General features: G+C 42.8%; 1 protein-coding gene across 37 annotated transcripts in view; it reads left to right on the top strand.

Moving 5' to 3' along the window:
• The window catches only part of CEP112 (centrosomal protein 112), a 519,374-nt gene that overhangs the window by 205,310 nt on the left and 290,132 nt on the right, over positions 1 to 23,932 (top strand). For all 37 annotated transcript variants that reach the window (XM_089316743.1, XM_089316736.1, XM_089316738.1 and 34 more), the window contains one exon: positions 7,811 to 7,918. In XM_089316743.1, coding sequence (XP_089172869.1) covers positions 7,811 to 7,918 — 108 coding nt within the window. The remainder of the gene's footprint in view (positions 1 to 7,810; positions 7,919 to 23,932) is intronic.

Here is a 23,932-nt window from a genome sequence, read left to right as displayed (position 1 = left end):
TGAAGCTCTTTGTATCTTAAATATTTAAATGTATGTCTTAAATATTAATATTTAATATTTTCTCTCACTTTTGCTTACTCTTCCATCTACCTTTAAAAATCATTTAGAGCCACAATAATTTTTAAAATTTTATTACTTTTTCAGATTAACAATATGTAAATATATACATTTGGGGATCCAATGTATTATTTTGATATATGTATCCAATGTGAGTGAGGCATTTAAGTTTATTCTCTTAATCAGCTTTGAGATATATGTTAGAGTCAGCATGTAGTACAATAGATCACCAGAACCTATTACTTTTATCGAATTAAAACTTTGGGCCCTTTAACTAGCACCTGCCCATACTTTCTCACTATCCTCCCCCAGGCTCTACCATTCTACTCCCTACTTCCATGAGTGTGACTTTTTTTAGGTTACACGTTTAAGTGAGATGATGCTGTTTTGTCTTTCTGTGTTGGCCTTGTCTCACTAAACATATGTCCTTCAAGTTCATCCATTTTGTCACCAGTGATAGAATTTCTTGTTTTACATTTCCACCAACGGCTACAATGGTTCTCTTTTTTCCACATGCTCCTCAACACTTGCTATTTTTCATCAATGGCTAGTAGCCATTCCAGTAGCTGTGAGGTGATAAACTCATTGTGATTTTAATTTGTGTTTCCTCGGTGATTAGTGATGTTGATCATTTTTTCATCAATCTGTTGGCCATTTAAATTTCTTCTTTTGAGAAATGTTTGTTCAGGGCCTTTGCCCATTTATTAACCTTCAGGTTATTTGTTTTCTTGCTCTTGAGTTGTTTGAGTTCCTTATGTATTTGAATATTAACCCCTTCTCAGATGTATTTTTTAAAAAAGATTTATTTACTTGAGAGGCAGAGTTACAGAGAGAGGAGAGACACAGAGAGAGGTCTTCCATCTGCTCATTCTCTCCCCAATGGCTGCAATGGCTGAACCTGGGCCGGTCTGAAGCCAGGAGTCAGGAGCTTCTTCCGGATCCCCCATGCGAGTACATGGGCCCAAGTACTTGGGCCACCTTCTACTGCTTTCCCAAGCCGTCGGCAGGGAGTGGATGGGAAGTGCAGCAGCCAGAAGTTGAATCAGCACCCATGTGGGATGCTGTGCCGCAGGCGGCTGCTTAACCCAGTACCTCACAGTGCTGGCCTCTCAGATGTATGTTTTACAGCCATTTCCATCATTCTGTGGGTTGTTTCTTTGTCCTATTGGTTGTTTCCATTGCTATGTAGAAAATTTTTACTTTGATTTAATCCCTTGTGTGCTATTGGTTGTTCAGAGCTGCAGGCTGGCCTCTGAGGCTGGGTGAGTTCTCTGGGATTGCGGCTCCACCACTCTGGATGGGCAGGACCAGACTGTGCTCCATGGTTGTGCAGTCATGGGCCAGCCTGCCTCAGGCTGGGCTCTGAACCTGTGTGGGGGTTGCTGCTGGCCTACCAAGGTTGGATGAGGTTAGGTGCTCTGCCTTGCAGATTTGGGGAGGGGGAGACGGGGCTTGCCTTCTTGACTAGGGAGACCTTGTGCAGACCTGCAAGCCTGTGTAGTGCCCTACTCTGCTGACCAGGTAGCGTGGGGCCACATGCTCTCCTCTGCAGTTATGCTAATCTCAGACTTGCCTTCCAGCCTGGGGAAGCCTTGCACAGAGGTTTAAGGCTGGGGTGCAGAGCTGTCTCAGGATTCCAGCTTACAGAACCTGTCAGAGTGATGCTGCTTGCTGGTATCTCCACTGGTTAGCATGCAGACATTGCTTTGAATGCTTTCCCTTTTGTTTCCAGCTGATTCCAGGTGGTCTGACCTTGATTATATCTCCAGTGTTTCCTGTGAGGAAACACAGATGTGGGCCTCTTACACAACATCCCAGAGGGACTGGAGTTGTGGTATAGCCAGTAAAGCCTGCAGCACCAGCAGCCTATATGGGTGCCAGTTCAAGTCTTGGCTGTTCCATTTGTGATCCAGCTCCCTGCTAATGCTCCTGGGAAGCAGCGGAAGATGGCCCAAGTATTGGGGCTCCTGGCACCCATGTGGGAGATCTAGATGAAGCTCCAGGTTCCAGGCGTTGGCCTGGGCCAGCCCTGGATGTTGTAGCCATCTGAGGAGTGAAACAATGGATGGAGGATCTCGCAGCCTCTTTTTCTGTAACTCTTCAGATAAATAAATAAAATCCTAAAATACAAAACAAAGCATCTGAATGCTGGGGAAGCTGCTTGTCTCCCTCTGTAGAAACTGGGGCCCAGGGCAGTCTTCTCTGTGTGGAGTTGTGCTGGTTTTGGGGAAGAATGATGTTCTCGCGGCAGACCCTTCTAGCGTAGCTATTTTCGTTCTGTGATCCAAGAGTGTGTCTCAGCCCCACTCGCAAGTTCTGCAGTACGCATGAAGGGGTTCCTGTCTGTGGATCGTTGCTAGCTGAATTTCTGCACAGTAGACTGGAGCCAGGGAACTCGTATTCTGCCATCTTGCTGATGTCATTCCGCCTCACCCTTAAGAACTCAATACATGTTTATGCTGCACATGGTAGCAATTAGTGAATAATAAGATGCAAAAGAAAGAAATACAAGCCATTGTTCTTTGTATTTGCCAGCTCATGAGCTAAATGAAAAAGCAAAGCTCACACATTTGAAACATTTCTATGCTGTAGAGAAAAGCAGAATGTGTTAGGGAGACAAAGATGTTAGGAGCACAGAGAGAAGGAAGGCATTCATGTTGTTCAGGAACACCTCAGAGTGGAGGGAGACTTGAGTCCGTCTCGAAGACTGGATGAGGAAAGCATTGAAGGGACCCACCGGGTGGTGTAGAGCAGAGGGCCGCAGAGTCAAGAACCACGCGGCGGGTGAAGCTGCTGCCTGCAGTGCTGCCATCTATATGGGCACCAGCTCGAGTCTCGGCTGCTCCACTTCCGATCCAGCTCCTTGCTAATGTGCCTGGGAAAGCAGTGGAAGATGGACCAAGTGCTTGGGACCCAACACCCACATGGGAAACCTGGAATAAGCTCCAGGCTCCTGGCGTCAGATCAGCCCAGCTCTGGCTGTTGTGGCCATCTGAGGGAGTAAACCAGCACATAGAAGATCTCTCTCTCTCTCTCTCTCTCTGCCTCTTCCTCTTCCTCTCTGTAACTCTGTGTTTCAAATAAATAAATCTTAAAAAAGCAATGCTTGTTTGGAAATACCAAGGACACCCGATTGCTGTGCATGGATTAAGGAGCTTCTGGCTTGTGTTTAATGTGGAAAGTACTGGAGAAGAGAGAGCCTGGAACCTTAGAACCAAAATAATATAGGCTTTACTGTGTTTTCCTTAACAGTTCCTTACTTTTTAAAAAATGTTTATTTGCTTGAAAGGCAGAATTAGAAGATGGAGACAGAGATCTTCCACCTACTCGTTCACTCTCCAGATGGCCACAACAGCTGGGACTGGGCCAGGCTGAAGCCAGAAACCTTGAACTTCATCCAGGTCTCCTATGTGGGTGACAGGGGCTCAGGTACTTGGACCATACTTCACTGTTTTCCCAGGTCCAGCCGATTGGAAGTGGAGCAGCCAGGACTCAAATTGGCACTCACATGCTGTGTTACAAGTGGCAGCTTAATCTATTGTGTCACAAAGCCCCTTACATTTATTCTTGACCACACACTGGCTACCTATAGATCAATAATCTTAGAACTCAGGGTGGGTGTTTGGCATATCAATAAGACAGCACTTGGGACATCTGCATCCCATATCAGAGAACCTGGGTACAGGTCCCAGTTCTGCTCCCGATTCCAGTTTCCTGGTAATGTGCACAGTGGGAGGCAGCAGGGGGTGGCTCAAATAGTTCAGTTCCTGCCATGCATCTGGGAGACCCAGGCTTAGTTCTTGGCTCCTGGTTTCAGCCTGGTGCATCCTCGGTTGGCGGGGGCATTTGGGGAGTGAAACAGTGGATGGGAGATCTCTCTGTCTCTATCTCAACCATCTGTATCCCTAACTCTGCCTTTCAAATAAGTAAGCTTAAAAAAAATCTTAGAACTGCAATCATTGTTTTTTGGAAGCTGATGACTTAGTATTTTCAACATTATGATCGTTGGCACTGAGAAAGAAATGCTTAAGTGTTAAATACCATGGCACAATGTGGATACTCCAGACTTCAGTGTAAGAACGAGCAACTGAAACGAGTTGTTAGCAGTAGTGGGTGGCAATATGTATTTTGTTCCCATGCAGCGCAGTAGGTTGCTTCATAATGTTTTTCTTTCTCAACCCTTAAAGTTTAGTCATGTCTGAATAAATGGATTTGAATGGCTTTATTTTCTCCAAATTTAGCAGGAAAGAACTGTGAAGAAAGATTTATTTCATGGTTCATTGCCTCTAATATTCACGTTTGGAGTAATCCTAGTGCCTACCAAAAAGTAACCTGAAAGGAGGCAATCTGTGCAAGACGTGGGTCAGCACAGCACTGAAGCAGAATGATAAGAGATAGAGCAGCCAGTGGGAGAAAAAGTGTCTTCCTAGGTCATACCCAACTCTACCTGTGGAAAGACAATGACTTGCTGTACTACTTGGAATAATTCAAAGATGCGCTTTTCATGTTACGTAAATTAAGAGCTTTTTCATTACTGTTCGCAAGGACATCTTTTTCCTGTTGCATATAAAAGAGCCTCTGATGCAATCACAAAGTGAGGAAAGATGGGTCAATACTGTTGTACTTATTTTGTGTGTGCTGTAGAGAATTTGACACTAAAGACTGAAAGTTGTACATTCATCAGATTTTTAAAAAATTATTAACATAAAGACAACAGATTTCATGTGATTCAGAGATACTATTCTAAGAATTTAATTAAGCTTCCCTCCCCATTTCTTTCTTTTTTTTTGTAATTTTTGCAATAGCATATTTTTAATTTACTTTATAGTCACAGTCTTAATGCCTCAGTAAATAAGGAGTTAAACAAGTGAAAAACAGAAAGACCACTGTTCAGCAGGAATCCCAACAAGGACTATAAACAATCAAATCCCAATATGTCAATTTCACTCATGTACATTAAACAAAATGTACTCTACCTATTAACTACAACGAATCAGAGAAAGTGTGATATTTGTCTTTTGGGGTCTGACTTATTTTTCTAAGCATAATGGTCTCCAGTTGCCTCCATTGTGTTGCAGAAGGCAAGATGGAATACTGCTCAGAAATTTAACCAAGCTGGGCATGCTGAGTCTGTTTTTTTTTTTTTTTTTTTTTTTTCATTTGATTAGTGGTATTTGATTCCCTATGTATACCAGGCACTGCACTAAATGGTTGGGATACTTCTGTGAACATAGGACTACATTATAGAGCAGGAGAAAACCCTACTCAGGAAGTCAATTATGAAGTGGACTTGAAGGTGATATTCCCTGGAGCAAAGGAGCAACAAACCCAGGAAGGGAGACCGGGTAGACATGGTGGGGAAGCTGCAGTATAATACGTAAAAAGGTGGTCTGGGCACTCTCTGTGCAAAGCTGATATTTAAGGGAAACCTTCACGTAGTCGTGTGAACTCTGTAGAGGAAAGCCTCTGGATCCCAGGGTGGAAACTCTCCTGGTTGTTTTGAGCCATGGAGGCAGGAGGGGGGCAGGGGGGCAGCAGTGAAAGGCTACAGCAGTAGAGATGAGCTGAGAGAGGTAACAGGGATTGGATCATGTGTGCCCTCATTGAGGTGGTGGAATCTTTTACTTTCACTGTTTTTTGTTATTTAATAACAGCTTTGTTGAGATATAATTCACATACCAACAATTCCCTCGTAAGTGTATAATTCAGTGGTTTGTAATGTATTTGCAAAGTTGGGCCATCATCACTACAGAACATTTTCATCTCCCCTTAAGAAACCTCATAGGGGCTGGTGCTGTGGCGCAATGGGTTAAACCCCAGCCTGCAGTGCATTTCATATGGGCACTGGTTTGAGTCCTGGCTGCTCCACTTCTGATCCAGCTATTCTATGACAGTAGAAGATGGCCCAAGGACCCCTGCACCCGCGTAGGAGACCTGGAAGAAGCTCCTAACTCCTGGCTTCAGATTGGCACAGCTCTGACTGTTGTGGTCATCTGGGGTGTGAACCAGTGCATGGAAGAGCTCTCTCTTGCTCTCACTCTACCTCTCTTTGTAACTTTTTCAAATAAATAAAATAAATCTTAAAAAAAAAAAGGAACCTCATACCCTTTATCTGTCATCCCTCTAAGCTCCTTTCTTTCTTGGGAACAGCTCATCTATTTTCTGATTCTATGGACTATAAAGTATGTGGTCTTTTGTGACACTTTGCATAATGCTGGCAGGGTTCATTATGTTATAATATGTATTAGTAGTGGTTCTTCAGTATCCAAGAGAGGTTCATTCCTGGACCCCTGAGGATATCAAAATCCATGTGTGCTCAATTATTTATACAAAATGTCATTGTATTTGCATAAAACCTATATTCATCCTCTCATAGCCTTTAAATCATCTCTAGATTGCTTATAAATACCTAATACAATGTAAGTATTTTGTAACTAGCTGTTATATGTTATTTAGAAGATAATGACAAGAAAATTAACACATGTTTAGTGCATACACAATTTTTTTCAAATATTTGCGTCTATGGCTGGTTGAATCCATGAGTACAAAACCCACCACGGACAGCTGGCTGGACTTCATGCCTTTTTATGGCCAGTATTCCATTATACAAACATACCACATTTTGTTTCTGTTTGTCGATTGATGTGTATTAGGCTGTTTCCTCTTTTTGGCTATTATGAATAATGCTACTATGACATTTATGTACAAGCTTTTGAGTGAATGTATGTTTGCAAGTTTTGTCTTGGAGCTGAAGTCCTGAGGCACATGGTCACTGGCTGTTTAGCTTTTTAAGGAACTGCCAGATGTCTTCTGTGTGTCTTTGCCCTTTAACATTGTCTTAGCAGCATTCAAGGTGCTGATTCCTCCGCCTCTTCGCCAGTTGTGCAGCCGTCCTCGCGGCTGGGCAGTGGTGTGTCATTCTTGTTTCAACTTTCTACTGCCTACTGACAGTGATGTTGAGCATCTTTTCACACACTTGGTCTTTTATTAATCTTCTTTGGAGAAATATCTATTCAGATTATTTGCCACTTATTAAATTATGTTTAATTGCCTTTTTATTTTTGAGTTACGAAAGTTATTTATGTTTTTAGATAGGTCTCTTTTTGGGTAAATGAATTGAAAATATTTTCCCCATTCAGCACCTGCCAAAGGCTTAATAATAATGTTGCTGATTAACTATTTGAGTGTCCCAAATTATATTTTCTACCTCCTTAAATTATTAAAATAAGTCAAAATAAATTGATACATGTTTCATTATTTTATCACTTATAAATTCATCATTATGATTGGTGAGTGTTTAATATTTTTTAAAGATTTATTTATTTGAAAATCAGAGTTGCACACAGAGAGGAGGAGAGGCAGAGAAAGAGAGAGAAAGAGGGAGAGAGAGAGAGAGAGAGGTCTTCCATCCGCTGGTTCACTCCCCAGTTAACCACAACGGCTGGAACTGTGCCGATCCGAAGCCAGTAGCCAGGAGCTTCTTCCCGGTCTCCCACACAGGTGCAGGAGCCCAATGACTTAGGCCATCTTCTACTGCTTTCCCAGGCCATAGCAGAGAGCTGGATCAGAAGAGGAGCAGCTGGAACTAGAACCAGTAGGCATATGGGATGTCGGCACTGCAGGCGGTGGCTTTACCGCTATGCCAAAATGCCGGCCATAATATTTGTTTTTTTAATGAATATGCAAATTACAAAAAGTATAGGATACAGTTTTTTGTTTAAAAAAGTTGATATTTTATTTTAAAATTTTGTAGATGGAAAGAGTGGAAGCTGATTTAACTAGATCCAAGTCTCTTCGTGAGAAGCAATCAAAGGAGTTTGTGTGGCAGTTGGATGACGTCAAACAACGATATGAACAGCAGGTTGGTCTTTCATTTTGATGATGCCACAATTTCAATATTTATTTTAATACTTATATACTTATATGCCACTTAATCTTTTAAACATCACTTTCTATCATAAATGTCTGTATAAAGTGAATATTACTAAGAGCTATTATTAGTAATATGTTTGAAATCTTAAAAATAATATTTGTTTCAGTAAGATCCTGAAAACAGAATTTTAACACTCCATTGGTCTATTCTGGCAGTTTGTTAATCTGAATGTTTAACTGAGACATTTATTGTGATTCTTGAGTTCTTCTGTGCCCATCAGAGTGCTAGTCTGGCTTCTTCGTTTCCTGAGGAAGTAGAGCTGGTGCCTGTTATGTGCCTGGTAGTTACCAGCACTGGGGCCAACTGTGGTAGAGAAACAAGATTTCTTCTCTTAGAGAGCTTGCATTTTGATGCGGAGTCCGCCTGTAATCAATTTGAAGAATGATTTATGAAAAAGAAAACGGCATGCACTTGCAGACTTTGCCAGGTAGAGGGTGGGAAGGGAAATATGTTGGGTGAGTGGTCGGGAGCTGACCACTTCACATTTGTGCTGAGAGTCCTGAACCCTGGGCGCAGCCAGCTGTGGCATCTCCGGAAGATACTGCTCTAGTTTGAGAGAACAGCAGGTTGGAGGGCCTGAGATGAGAATGAGCTGGGCGTGTTTAAGGAGGAAAGTGAAGATGCAGACCAGTGTAGCTGATGTGTGGGGAGAGAGGCTGCCGCTGCGGAAGAGGGGAAGGGGCGGTTGGTACCGGATGGAAGGAAACCCCGGGCACCCTGCCTCTCACTAAATAACAACAACAGCTTTTCCTTCTTACTCCCAGACTATTTAAGGTAGCTATTAATTTTTGCTTGTTACCTTCAGAAAGATTTAAGCACATTTTTGATAATGAAACAACTATACATCAAAAATATAGTCCAGTTTTATAACTGTTGCTTGGTATTACTTTATTATATACTAAGTTGGAAGGCTCCCACAACAGAAATAACATATCTGAATGGAACAAAAACAGTTACAAAACTCATGGATATAGAAAAATTAGTGCTTTAGGGGAAATTTATGGGAATTCATGCTTATATTAAAAAAGAAGACAAATCTCAAATCAATGATTTAAATGTCTAACTTAGAAAGCAAGAAAAAGATAAGCAAGTTAAACAAAAAACAAGCAAACATCCACAGAAGAGCAAATCCAGAGCCAAGAGTAGTAGCTACCATTGTTATGTTGATTTAACAGTCAAGGAGACTGAGGCACAGAGAATTTGAGTACCTTGGCCAAGTTCACAGTCCTTACTGGCAGTGCCATGGTTCAAACCCAAGCTGTCCAGCAGCTTTGCCTGCGATAACAGCTGTGCTGCCCTGCCTTTTAACCTCATCAAAAAGAAACTGAGAAAATCTCCCAGAACATAGAACAAAAGGCAGAGAGACAGAGTAGGTAAGAGGTTCAGTGTATTGTCCAGGAAGGTGAACATTACTGTCTAGTCAGGAGTCCAAGACAGGAAACAGAAATAAGAGGAAGGGAAGTTATTAAGAAAGTAACGCAAGAAATGTTTGTGGTGCCAAAGAAAAGCTTTCCGGAATTTTAGAGAACCCAGGACAAAGGAAAATCCTCAACATGGAAGTGGCAATTGGCTGTTTCTTTGTGAGACTGATCTCTTAAACTGAGTCGTGTTTGGCATGCTGTGGGTTTCTGGAGTCAATGTTTGAATGAATTGTCACTGTTAAAGTACATATGACTTTCTACAGAGATGCAGGTGTTAGGTCTGTCTTGCAACCTTGGTAAATCTGGCAATTCTAGGCCCACATTTCCTCATGGCAACCATCGACAGGTGTTATGACATTGGGTTAGTTAGGAAGGAAATGTGGTCTTAGCAAAATAAAGCTTTTCATTAAACAATATGTATGTAGTCATACTAATTAGATGATATGTGTTGTTGTTCAACTTCACAACTCGATTATGGCTGTAGACCAGAGCATACAGATATCAATCCCATTGTTGTAGTAGTAAAGTTAGAGGTGACAGAGGCGTGGACATTTAAGGAAACAACAGAAAAGAGAGGGAAGGGGAAGGGTGAGACCACTGAGGTGTTAATCCTGTCAGCTAATCTGCTGTCCCTGTATCAAACAATACATGGAAGGTGTGGTTTATTCTTTCAAGATATGAGGTCAACCTGTGGAGGACTGATAAATCTATATTGAGAAGAATGGAAGAGAGGAGGCATGAGAATGTGAATCCCCATTTGTCATGGTAGAAAAATGGTAAACAGTGTCTAGAATTGGTAGATTAGGAAAGAGCTAAGCAACAATGAAATGTAGAGGTATGCAAGTAATCCTCAGAGAAAGGTCTAACAGAGTTGCCACCAGTTCTGGAGGAGGATGGGGCAAGAGCCTGTTACTTTCCATAATAAGATGGCGGGCTTTTGGTCTAGTGGTGATTGTGCAGGTTAAGGTGCCCACATCTCATATCAGAGTATCTAGGTTTGATTCCCAGCCTCAGCACCCAATCCCAGCTTCCTGCTAATGTAGATCCCATGGCAGCAGCAGGTGATGTCTCACATAATCAAGTCCCTGCCACCTGCATGGGAGACCTGGATTCAATTCCTGGCTCCCAGCTCTGGCTTGGCCCAGTGCTAACTGCTAGGGCACTAGGGAACCAGCAAATGGGAACTGCACACTCTGTCTCTCCTTCTTTCTCCCTGTCCACCTCTCTAATTAAAAAAAGATGATTCTTACAACTTTAGTTTATGAAATCATGTATGTACATCCTGTTGATTTAAGCACTTAATTTATATACTGTTTAATCTGAAAATTTCATTTCTTAGAACTTATCCTCAGCCGGCGCCGCGGCTCACTAGGCTAATCCTCCGCCTTGCGGCGCCGGCACACCGGGTTCTAGTCCCGGTCGGGGTGCCGGATTCTGTCCCGGCTGCCCCTCTTCCAGGCCAGCTCTCTGCTGTGGCCCGGGAGTACAGTGGAGGATGGCCCAAGTGCTTGGGCCCTGCACCCCATGGGAGACCAGGAGAAGCACCTGGCTCCTGCCATCGGATCAGCGCGGTGCGCCGGCCGCAGCGCGCCAGCCGCGGTGGCCATTGGAGGGTGAACCAACGGCAAAAAGGAAGACCTTTCTCTCTGTCTCTCTCTCTCACTGTCCACTCTGCCTGTTAAAAAAAAAAAAAAAAAAAAAGAACTTATCCTCTAGAAACATTTATGCAGTTGCAAAAAGATACATGTTCATTATTTGAACTATCATGAATAGTTCAACTGTTATTAATAAAATTAATGATTATATAAATTATTCTAAATACATATTGTGGAATACTATGTGTTTGTTAGAAAAATTGATATGAATCTATAGGTGCCAACATACCCAGATTTCTGAGATAGATTATATAAGGGGATAAAGCACATGTTAGAACACTTTGAATATTATGATCTCAATATTTATGTGAAATTAAAACACATGTCTATATCCCATTTAAGTATATATGTAAATTTAGTTCAAAAATCTGGAAGATTATGCATGTTTCTGGAAAAGGCATAAAATTATTAGGGGTATGGTAGATTAAGATTTTCATTTTACCCTCTAAATAAACTTTTTTACTTGAAATTTCATAATCAGCATGTTTTAAGCAATACTTAGATAATTAAAGCATTAATAAGTTCTAGGAAAAATAGATTTTAGTAAGAATATTAGAGCACTTATATATATAGAATATTGAGTAGGTAATAAATTTGGGTTAATGAAATAGAAAATACAATTTATATACAGTGTAAAGTTAACCATGAGGGCCCACATTATGGTGTAGTGAGTTAAACTGCTACCTGCACTGCCAGCACCCCATACGTGCACTGGTTCAAATCTCAGCTGCTCTACTTCTGATCCAGCTCCCTGCTAATGTGCCTGGGAGATTAGTGATAGATGGCCCAAGTCCTGGGGACTCTGCACTCGTGTGGGAGACCGAGATGGAGTTCCAGGCTGTTAGCTTCAGCCTGGCCCTACCCTGGCCATTATGGCCATTTGAGGAATGAACCAGTGGATGGAAAATCTGTCTCCTTTTCTCTCCTCCCCCCTCCCTTTCTCTCTCTCACTCTCACTCTGCTTTTCAAATAAATAAATCTTTAAAAAATATAACAAAGAGATTAAAAGCCTAAAAGAAGAAATGACAGATGATAGAGTGCAGGTAGATCAGTTTCACAGGTGCCAAAGTCTGGAAAACTTTGGGGTTTATAACTGTAAAAGCCAGTGCAGTGGAGTTACTTCATCAGGTTCTTCTTTTTATTTTATTATTTTAAGATTCATTACTTTATTTGAAAGAGTTACAAGAAAGGGAGAGACAAAGTGAGAGAGAGAGAGATTCCATTCTCTGGTTCACTCCCTGGATGGCTCCCATGGCCATCCACTGAGCTAGGCTGAAACCAGGAGCCAGGAGCTTCATCCATGTCTCCCACGTGGGTGGCAGGGGCCCAAACACTTGGGCCATCTTCAGCTTTTCCTAGTCCACCACTAGGGAACCAGATTATAAGTGGAACAGCTGGGACATGAACCGGTGCCAATGTGGAAGCCAGCGTTGAGGTGGCAGCCTTACCCGCTCCACAACACTGGCTCCTCATCAGGTTCTTTTAAGAACAGTGGTATAATTTGGGAATGGAGTTGGATAATTTCTAATAAATGCATTCTGGCAATGGAATGTCTTTCTGACCCATGCCAACTTGAAGGGATGTGTGTATTTCCACTGCAAAAACAATTTAAAGAGCCATGGAGGATGTTTGCCACAACTTCAGTGCTGTCAGAATGGTTGCTGGGAAACTAACTTTGGAAATTAAGTATAGAACATCATGTCAAGAAGTGGAGCACAGAATTGGGGAGTGAAGGGGTGAGAATGAAACAGGTAATGATTAATCTAATGTAAATAAAGATATCAAGGGAGGGTATGGAATGCTGTTTCTTCTTCTTTTCTTTTCTTTTGAATTTATTTATTTGAAAGACACAGTTACAGAGAGAGATAGAGAGAGAGAGAGAGAAGTCTTCCATCCACTGGTTCACTACCCAGATGACTGCAATGGCTAGGGGTGGGCCAGGACAAAGCCAGGAGCCAGGAGCCTCCTCCAGGTCTCTCATGTGGGTGGCAGCAGCCCAAGTACTTAGGCCATCTTCCACTGCTTTTTCCATTAGCAGGGAGCTGGATGGGAAGTGGAGTACCCAGGACTCAAATTGTTGCCCATATGGGATGCTGGCACTGCAGACGGGGTCTTAACCCTCTGTACTACAAAGCCAGCCCTGCAAATCTGGTGCTTCTTATGCTGTAGTTAGAACATGTAATTGGCATAATTTTTTAATTAAAAGCAATATTTGAGGCCCTAATAAAAACAAGAAAAATGTCAGCTTTTTAAAGTAAACTGATGAGAGAAAAAATTTAAAACTCATTAACACGCATGAATTAGAAGTTGTTGTACTATAGGGCAAATATAAGGAGTTGAAAAGTTCTCTTGACAATTTTAAAATTTTTGTTCTCATTTTGATGATAATTATGTAGATACAAAATTCATGACCATTTATCACAGAATGACTCCACTGCCTGATTTGCGTTTGTGATAATTTTGACATAACTCTGGGTTTTAAAGTTAGACACAATAACAAAAACCACTGAAGAAAATTCAAGCACATTTGGTTAAATAAAAATTATTTTAATTAGAAAACTGAAGAAATATTTGCAGCAAGTATTTTAGGACAAAATGATCCTATAGCTTCAAATTAATTAGCAGATAAAGTAGTTAGCATAACTAGTAGGGAAATCATTAATGTCTCAATAAATTACCTGAAAAAGGGAAGAACCAAATAAGGAAGCAATTAAGCAGGTGCCTGGTGCCTGGTGGTTGAGATGCGCATGTCCCATTTCAGAGTTCCTGTCTTGGAGCCCTGGTTCTATTCCAAATTCCAGCTTCCTGCTAATGTGCCCCCTAGGAAGCAGCAGATGATGGATCAAGTAGTTAGATCCCTTTCACCTGTGTGGGAGACCTGGCTTGATTTTGTGGCTTCTGTCCCAAGTTTTGTATGCATTTAGGGAATGATCCAGCAGAAGAGAGAGTTTCTTTCTCTCTCTCTTTCTGCTTTTCAAATAAATAAATAATTTTTTACAAAGTGACTTGAATAATCATCTGGAAATATCTTCACTATTGATTTTAAAATAAAATGAAAATTAGAATTAATCAAAGTATTACCCTCTGCAGTTGGCAAAGTTTAGTAAAACTGCTAATTTCATATATTGGCAGTGGCATTATAAATTAATCCAGACTTTTTGGAAAGGATTTTGCTAGTATATACTAAGACTCTGACCCACTTGTCTTTAACTTTGAAAAGCAGAGAGGCTGGCGTCGCTGCTCACTAAGCTAATCCTCCGCCTAGCGGCGCCGGCACACCGGGTTCTAGTCCCGGTCGGGGCGCCGGATTCTGTCCCGGTTGCCCCTCTTCCAGGCCAGCTCTCTGCTGTGGCCCGGAGTGCAGTGGAGGATGGCCCAAGTGCTTGGGCCCTGCACCCCATGGGAGACCAGGAAAAGCACCTGGCTCCTGCCATCGGATCAGCGCGATGCGCCGGCCGCAGTGCGCCGGCCGCGGCGGCCATTGGAGGTGAACCAACGGCAAAGGAAGACCTTTCTCTCTGTCTCTCTCTCTCACTGTCCACTCTGCCTGTCGAAAGAAAGAAAGAAAGAAAGAAAGAAAGAAAGAAAGAAAGAAAGAAAGAAAGAAAGAAAGAAAGAAAGAAAGAAAGAAAGAAAGAAAGAAAGAAAGAAAGAAAGAAAGAAAGAAAGAAAGAAAGAAAGAAAGAAAGAAAGAAAGAAAGAAAGAAAGAAAGAAAGAAAGAAAGAAAGAAAGAAAGAAAGAAAGAAAGAAAGAAAGAAAGAAAGAAAGAAAGAAAGAAAGAAAGAAAGAAAGAAAGAAAGAAAGAAAGCAGAGAGAAATACTTTAACAATGATACTAGTTTTTAGGTGACTGAATCATAGTTAATTCTTTTTTATACCCCCTACTTTCCACATTGCGACAATATCACTTTTTTTTTTTTTAATTAGAGGAGCAGAAAATCAGAGCTCTTATATGCTAGCTCACTCCCCAAATGCCCAGGGCCTGCATTAGCAGAAAACTAGAGTTAGGGGCATAGCCTGGTACCAAACCTAGGTATTCTAATATGGGACATGGGCAGGAATATAAGCCAATACATTTTTTTTAATTTTTTAATTTTTTTTTTTTTGACAGGCAGAGTGGACAGTGAGAGAGAGAGAGAGAGAGACAGAGAGAAAGGTCTTCCTTTGCCGTTGGTTCACCCTCCAATGGCCGCCGCGGTCGGCACGCTGCAGCCAGCGCATCATGCTGATCCGAAGCCAGGAGCCAGGTGCTTCTCCTGGTCTCCCATGCTGGTGCAGGGCCTGAGGACCTGGGCCATCCTCCACTGCACTTCCAGGCCACAGCAGAGAGCTGGCCTGGAAGAGGGGCAACTGGGACTAGAACCCGGTGTGCCCGCGCTGCAGGCAGAGGATTAGCTTATTGAGCCGCGGCGCCGGCCCTAAGCCAATACATTTTAAGGAGAATACTTATTAGCAGTAATACAAACTTTTTACCTACCGCTTTTTCCAGCAGAAATTTCTAATTGGAATGCTATCCCCCCCACCCTAGCCCTACCCCGCGCTGCTCCAGATTGGAATGGTGATTTCTGTGGACGTTTACCTTCAGAAGTGGTAGGCATAGAGTAGCAGTCTGTGCATGCCAGCATGCCTGCTCTAAAAATGAAGCTGATTAAGCTAAGCTCATTTTCTTTTTGGAACAGTGTAGTGCGGCTGGTAGATAAGGAAAGAAGAGTAGGTATAGGATATCTGGCCTTCGTGGGGCTGTCTGTCAGGGTCCTTCACGAAGGCAACATGCGGGAATGTGGTTTGGATATCTGTGTCTTTCGTGGGTGAGTGGTAGTTCAAAGGCCATCTCTGAATAATTAGTGTCAACCTGAAGCGAGACCTCCGGAGGAGGATGTCGAAGTTTTCTGATGCTAAGCGTTCAGAGAAGTTAATATGTTGGGTGAGAGACGCAGTTTCTGAAGCTTTAAACAGACTGGAATTAAGAAGATTACATTGACTATTACATGCCATGCTCTGGTTTCAATTTGAGCGGTGAGAGCAAAGAAGACAGCAAGTCATGGAGAGAGGGGAGCAGGTGCCTGGGGCGGGCAGGACAGAGTCATAGCCGTGGTCCCAGCCTGTTTACCGCTCAGGCCGTAGGGGCTGAGTCAGCTCCAGGCAGTACCTCTCCAAACAGCACACTGACAAACTCACACATGTTCAAAGGAGGGTTTGCAGAACATGGAAAGATCTGGAACTTTGACAGTGAATATTTAAATGAATAAGGCTCTTTTGCCAAGACAAGTGAAGACAAGACTAAGGAGAATTGCTTATCTGTTTTTAAATCTTTGGTCTGTATTCCAGGATACACTATTATTTTCACAGACCAAGGCTACTGAAAGTAATCCCAGTAGACCACAGTTATTAGGACCTACTCTGGGCCAGGCACTGCTCCGTTTGTGTTAGCTGAGTTGAGCTACTTCCCTTCTTCACAATGAGCTTGTAAGGCAGGACTCAGTATTTATTATTCTCATCTCCTGGTTACAGAATGAATCGCATCCTGTCAAGTTGCTGGCTTTGGGTCCCACACAGTTAACAAGAGGTAGGATCTCACCCTGCACCTGAACTGTGCTGCTCTGGTGTAGCCGCCTCCACTCTAAGTGCACTCGGGTGGAGTTCCGGGGTGGGGCAGAAAGGGAACCCAGGTGTGGATGGCACTCTGAGGAGTAATTTGTGTTGTTTCAAAACAGCTGGTTCCTAAAGACGGTTCAAAGGTCCAGTGGTTTGCCTTGTGAGGAAGTGAGTTTCCTCGTGTTGAAGTATCCAACTTCCCATGTCAAAGTGTCTGTCAGAGTGTTGTAGAGCAATGCCGTGCATTAGGGGGTTGTCCTGCCACTGAGAACTCTTCCAGATCCAAGATTCTGTGCTGTTCATTTCCTGGTTAGACGCTCGGCCGCCCTCCTGAAAAAAGTGGACTCTCTGGCTGCACCACTGGCCTGTTTCCTTACACACGTGTATTTAACTGTATTTCCTTGTATCGCAGCTTCTGCCTACACTCTCAGTCTCCATTCAAATGCAAGTGTGATGATCTTTCTATTATGGTGTCTTACTTTTCCGTGAAAGTGAACCATTTGTAGCCTTTCCTACCAGGAGAGGTTTGGGTGCTGACCGCCCAGTTCCACGGCTCTCGGACCTGGTAGGTTGATCCCTGGGTGCTGAGCGGGAGCGGGTGCTTGTGAGGCTGCATCCACGTTCCCCGGAGTGTTGGATTCTCTGTTGTTTTGTGGGGGAAGCAAAGTAGTGTTACTACTGAGGTCGCATTCGTAGTAAAACAAACACAAGGCTTTCCCGTTCTGTAAAATGCCAAGTTCTCATAAATTTTTAAGATAAAATAGGTCATTTCAAAGACCCTTCCAGCTAGCGGAGGCTGCTGCAGGCTATGCCCTCACTTCCCCTGGGGGGACCACTCATCCCCACCGCTGCCAGGGGTACTTGGGTGGAAAGTTTTAGAAGCACTGATCCAGTCTAATCCTCACGTTTTATAATGTGGGAACTGACATTCCAAGGAAATGAATGACGTGTGCCTTCTGGGCCTCTGTTTCTTTCTGCTTTCCTCTACAGTTGTAATTTTTGTGCCCCTCCCATAGAGAAAATATCATGCCAGCAACTGTAGTGAACTAAAAAAAACAAGTGCCAAAATGCAGGCATCAGATGTGCAGATGGAGAAAGAAAAGCATCAGACACATGGGATAAATACACAAATAGCCTGCAGAGCCCCAGCTCTCCTCACGATTTCCTGTGTATTTCCTGTATAGCCCATTGGAACAAAAAGACAGTTCTAATTGTCTTTCACAAACCTCATATAAGTTGAAAACAACCAACCAACCAGGCATGCTAGGATTTCCTAAACTATGGAGATCTAGGGCAATCCCACCATGTCCTTCTTTAATCTTATACTTAATGTTTTTCCTTTTTACTGCCAAGCCTTTAAAGAGAAATGTAGCTCAGCAGATACACAACTGGTCAGATTCTCCAAAAAGAAGAAAGGCTTATTGCCAGTGGGTACAAAAAAACAAAAAACAAACAAACAAACAAAAAAAACCAAAAAAAAACCACTGAAGAGTCAAACCCTTACATGCTACCATTATTTGGATATTAAAGCATTTATTTACTTATTTATCTAGCAAAAACAGCTGCAAAGACAGAGCAGACATCATGCCAGAGAAGCGAGTGGAAAACTCTTCGTTACTTCCGTTGGGATATTTACAAAGCAGACAGCATGTGATTCCCAGTCCTTTCCTTTGTAAAATAGTCTAGTCATTCATTATTTAGGTAAGACAGCTGGAAAGCATGGGCCTCTCTTGCATGAGGCTGGAAAGGAGGGAGTAGAAGGCAACAAGTAGGAGACACAGGGCAGACCCTGGAGCATGGGTTCCCAAGCAGGTGGAGGTGTGTGGGTGGGCCCCACATCACAGGTGGGGTGCTGGCCTTGGGGACGGGACGGGCTTCTGCTGTCCCTAGTGAGGCAGGACAGAGGCACAGTGTGTAGATCGGGCTAGGCACGGACGGATGTGCTTGTTAGTGGAGGCGTCTCTTTGTGAGAGAGGAGTCAAAATCCTTTGCTGAGGCTGAGGGGAAGTACATGGGCAGGAGAGCTGGTGAAAGTAGGGATGGTTGGAAAGTATTTTAATGATCTCACTGGAAAACTTGGTGAAATTCCTCTGTAGTCTTGAGGGCCCCGAGGAGGTTAATGACCAGGACTTTGTGGGTCTCCCCCACTTTACTTCAAAATGGATTTTCATAGGATTTATTGATTTCTAAACATGTATAATTTATTGCACATCCAGTATGCAGCTTTTATTTTCTGTGTCTTGTTCTTCTGGCTCACCTCTTTTTAAAAGTCTTTTTTGCTTGGTGTTCCTTTTCCAATTTGTAATAAAGAATTCTTGAGCCCCAACTGCGTATCAGCCATGCTGCTGCACAGTAGTGATCAAGACAAATGCATTTCTTGATCTAGCGATGATCCCAGTGTTTTTAAATGATTTATTTCAACAATCGCCTCCTTCAGGGATGCAGCTGTGTTACCAGTAAGAATTGATCCTACAGGCCCCAGGCAAAGTCCCCAGCACTGGCTTCCTAGTGGCTAGACGGCCAGAATCAGAAGCCTCAGCAGTGTGGCTGCAGAGCTTGTGTCGTGGTCCAGGCTCATTGTTTGGAACCTGGATTCACAGAATGGGTGTTGATACTTAGCGAAACGCGCCTGGGGCAAGGCCTTTTCTTCCTGTTCTTTTGTTGGCCTAACATTTTTCTCACCTGTGTTAAAACAGGTGGTGGCTTCACCTGGAGTAGAGGTTAAGTGGACAAGGATGAAGGCAGTGCTTTCAGACATGGTAGTATGAAGTATTTAGTTGTAGAAATACATCATTTAAAAAAAGCTTTCCCTAGACAGTGAAATTATTCCCTTGTCTACACACATAAAATCTAGAATAGAAAGAGTGCCTTCATTATTTACCACATTTATTGAGCAACTACTGTATACTCACTATTCCAGATGCTTCAGTGAACAAAACAAAGCCTGCCCCCAGGATAGAGGACAGAAACACCTCCACACCACACACACTGTCTCAAAGTACCCTGTAAGGTAGCAGGAGGTCATGATAATGGCCTTGAAGAACAATAAAGCAGGCTAGGGTGAGTTTAGGGGCTAATTTACATAAGAATGTTCTATTTAAGGGCAGTACTGAAGGGATAGTTCCACTAACACCCTAGTGAGGTGGAGGAAGTGACACAGAAACCCAAGGTGAGGAAAAGAAAGTGCATTCCAGGCATGGAGAATAACAGGGGCAACCTCTGTGAGATGGGAATGGGTTGGATGTGGCTGGGATGGAGTGCTCCTGGGCTCAGAGGGTGGGTTATACCAAGTCCTGTGGACTGTGGAGGAGAGAATAGGTTTTATTCTCAGTGTGCTGGGAAGCCACTGGAGCATTGTGTTCGTGTGTTAAAAAGATCTCTCTCACTGCTGTGTGGGCCATTTGTTATAGTGGAGGAGAGAGTGGAAGCAAGAGGGCCAGTGAGCAGATGATTGCAATAGTATGGCTAGAGGTTCCCGTGGCTGCCAGAGGGTAGGAGTGGTGGGGGCAAGGGCAGCTGGTGAGATTTGGGGCATATTTGCAAGCAGGACTTGTCAGTGGCTGTGACATGGAGTGTGAGGCAATAGCACAGTTCTGAAGCGACTTGGACATTTTTCAACTGGGTCACCAGATGAATGGTGGGGACAGACACTGTCTGGATAAGAAGAAAGGAATCCCAGGACTGAGCCTGGGGGCATGCCACCAGATAGTAGTACCTACTACCGTGTAGTAGGTGTTTGGCAAAGGAGGAAGTGAGTAACCATTTATTTCAGGGGTTGCCAAGAGGGGATGTTAGATGGAGCTGAGAGCTGACTACTGGGTTTGGCAAGAAGGAGTTTAGCCACCTTGACTAGAACAGTTTCAGCAGAACATGGGACAAAAGCCTGAATAATAAGGGTAGAGAGTGGGGTTTGAGTCCTCAGGGAATTTTGGAATGGGAAGAGAAAGGGCTGGTGTTTGGCCTAGCAGTTAAGATGCCCGCGTTTCATGGTAGAGCGATTGTGTTTGGTTCCCAGCGTAAGCTCCTGGCTCCAGCTTCCTGCTGATAGACACTCTGGGAGGCAGTGATGATGGCTCAAGTAATTGGGTTCCTGCCACCCATGTGGAAGACCTGGATTAAATTCCTGGCCAGTGGCTTTGCCTGTCCTAGTCCTGGTAATTGTGGACATATAGAAAGCGAGCCAGTGGATGGGAGTGTGCTCTCTCTCTCTCTCTCAACATAAAGGGGTGGGCATTTGTCATACCTGTTAAGACACTGCTTGGGATTCTCACATCCTGTATCTGAGTGCTTGGGTTTGCATCCTGGCTCCTTTCTGTTCCCATTTCCAGATTCTTCCTAATATATACCTTGAGAGGCAGCAAATGGTGGCTCAAGTGCTTAGGTTCCTGCCACCCACATGGGATTGAGTTCCTAGCTCTCAGCTTCACCTGGGATCAGCCCTGGCTTTTGCAGACATTTGGGGAGTGAACAGATGTACCGGAAGTCGTTCTTGTCTGTGTATGTGACTACTTTTCAAATAAATAAATGAAACATTTAAAAATATATTTAAATTAAAAAAGGGAGCAGAAAAGAAGGGAGTGGAACCAAGGAACATTTTTTTTTAAAGTAAGATACAGTAAAAACATGTTTGTTGATGAGAATGATCCAATGGAGAAGAAAATATTAATGGGCTTAATTTGGTGAGAGGGGAGTGGAATCCAGTGTACAAATAGAGGAACGCACCTTAGATAGCAGCAAGGCCTGCCTTCTCTTCAAGCCGCAGGAAAGACAGAGACTGTGCAGGTAGATGAATCCCTTTGGCGAAGAGGAGAATGAATTAGCTGTTCCGACTCCTTCCAGTTCATTTTTTTTATTCCTGAATGTCACTGTGTTCCATAGCTATGAAGCACTGTGATAAGCAAGGAGGAATCTAGAACCTGGTTCTCTTGTTAATCCTTCTAAATTCAATACTAGCTGGCAAACTTGGATAATGTTTATATTTCCGATTTATTCCACAGCATTGTGAACTAGATTAAGAGAGATACAGATTTCATCAAGAAAATAATGTGTCTTAGATAAAGACATAAGGTGAAAGAAATTAAAATATACAGTTAAGACATATTTTTCCCCCAAAGTTTGAACTCCACGTGCAAGGTGGAATTCTCAGTTAATTAACTTTCTTAATTTGTGTGGCTTGAGTTGACATCATTAAACCACACAAAAAAATCCTGAATCATTTGACTATTTGAGTCCTTCCTGAATTTTGGTTGTGATAGGGCAGATAGACCCACAGAAAGAAGAAGGTAATTTTTCAAAATATTTTAGAAGCTCGGGGTGACTGTTGACACTCATCACCCACAGGTGCCCGGCATGTATTCTGAAGTGTTACATGGGACCGATAGCCGCAGAGGGTGCTTCCAGCACGTGCTTCCTGTGTCAGCCTAAGCTGTCAGCGTGTCTCAGCTTGGAGAGCTTCAGCAGGCATTTCTCCCTGGCTGTTAATGGTTGACGGAGAGGAGAAGAAATTAAGTAGTAGTATGTCCTGGCCGGCACTTGTACCATCTCCAGTTGTGGTTATCATGGCAATAGGATTGTATGGCTAAACTGCACTATTGAGTGACACACTTTGTGGATGGCTCTTTTTCTCCTAGCACATAACTAAAACTGGAGCCACGTGACCCCACAGATGATGCATTCTGTTTCTGCACTTGACACACAGCCTGTTTTCCAGTATTCTTTGCTAATGTGTCTATTTAGATATTCAGGGGTCACAAGTCAGACCCATATGTGGTATTTTCTGTGCTAAACGTGTTTTCACTGACTTTGAAGACTCAGAGTAGATTGTGGATGGTCTTAAGTTTATTTTTAAGGTAGTCTATAGTCCTCATACAATGAGATGTCCAAAAGCACATTTTACAGTAAATAACTAAAATATTGAAAAGTCTTTTAGTAAGGATATCAAATTAGTATAGTGAAACTGAACTAATCTGATAGTAGACTCTGTCCCACTAGAGCTAAATTTTGGAACTCTGGGGAACTTAGTAATTTTTTTGATATTTCAGGTGTGCTGTACTGCAAACGCAGATGTCTCAGAGGCATAACCTGATGATGTTAAGTTTATATCTCATTAAATGGAAAATATCAGGACCCAATGTACCTATTTCTTTTTTTTTCTTATTAAAGCTGCTGATTTTATTTTGATTTATTTATTTTTAAGATTTTATTTATTTTATTTGAGAGGTAGAGTTACAGACAGTGAGGAGAGACAGAAAGAAAGGTCTTCCTTCCATTGGTTCATTCACTCCCCAATGGGCGCAACGGCTGGAGCTGCGCCAAACTGAAGCCAGGAGCCAGGAGTTTCTTCTTGGTCTCCCCGGTGGCATGCAGGAGCTCAAGGACTTGGGCCATCTTCTACTGCTTTCCCAGGCCATAGCAGAGAGCTGGACTGGAAGTGGAGCAGCTGGGACTAGAACCAGCACCCATTTGGGATGCCGGTGCCACAGGTAGAGGATTAACCTACTGCACCACAGCGCCGGCCCCATGCACCTATTTCTTAATGTGACTGTTAATGTCATGAGTTTTATCAGCTAGGTAAAGAAACAAGAGTTCCCCATAGAGAGCTCTTGAATAGGGTGTGAGATGATATGGAAGTATTACCTAGAAAGCCCTATGGAAAAATACCATTATTGTAATGGCTAATATTATTAAAATATTTAATTTTTGTTGATTTAGTTGGAGAAGCAAGAGAAATAGCGCTATTTCTGAAGTTTAGAACAATATTGTTTTCTTATATGAGATGATTTCTTATAATGTTAGGAAATAAAGATTAAAAATATGTTGAGGTTAGCATAATTTTTAAATTTATGATTTAATATTGAAGGCCTTAGCTATTCCCTACTAAAAAAAAAACAAAATTAACTTTTTGACACTTCCTTCTACTCTCTCCCATAACTCTATTTGTTAATTATAGTATTATTTATACAACATGGAGGCTTGTAACATTTCTATTCTGTTCTTTTTTTTTTTTTTTTTTAGATTTATTTGAGAGGCAGAGTTACAGACAGAGGGAAGAAAGAAAGAGATCTCCCATCCGCTGTTTCACTCTCCAAATAGCTGCAGTGGCCAGAGCTGGGAGGATCTGAAGCCAGGAGTCAGGAGCTTTTTCCAGGTCTTCGATGTGGGTTCAGGGGCCAGGCCATTAGCAGAGAGCTGGACTGGAAGAGGAGCAGCTGGGACACAAACTGGCACTCATGCGGGATGCATGCACCACGGGTGGAGGCTTAACCTGCTCT

Source organism: Oryctolagus cuniculus, chromosome 17 (genome assembly GCF_051225735.1).
Source record: "Oryctolagus cuniculus isolate XC-2025 breed Fujian yellow rabbit chromosome 17, ASM5122573v1, whole genome shotgun sequence".
Taxonomy (NCBI): Eukaryota; Metazoa; Chordata; class Mammalia; order Lagomorpha; family Leporidae; genus Oryctolagus; species Oryctolagus cuniculus.
This window is presented reverse-complemented; position numbering and strand designations above follow the sequence as displayed.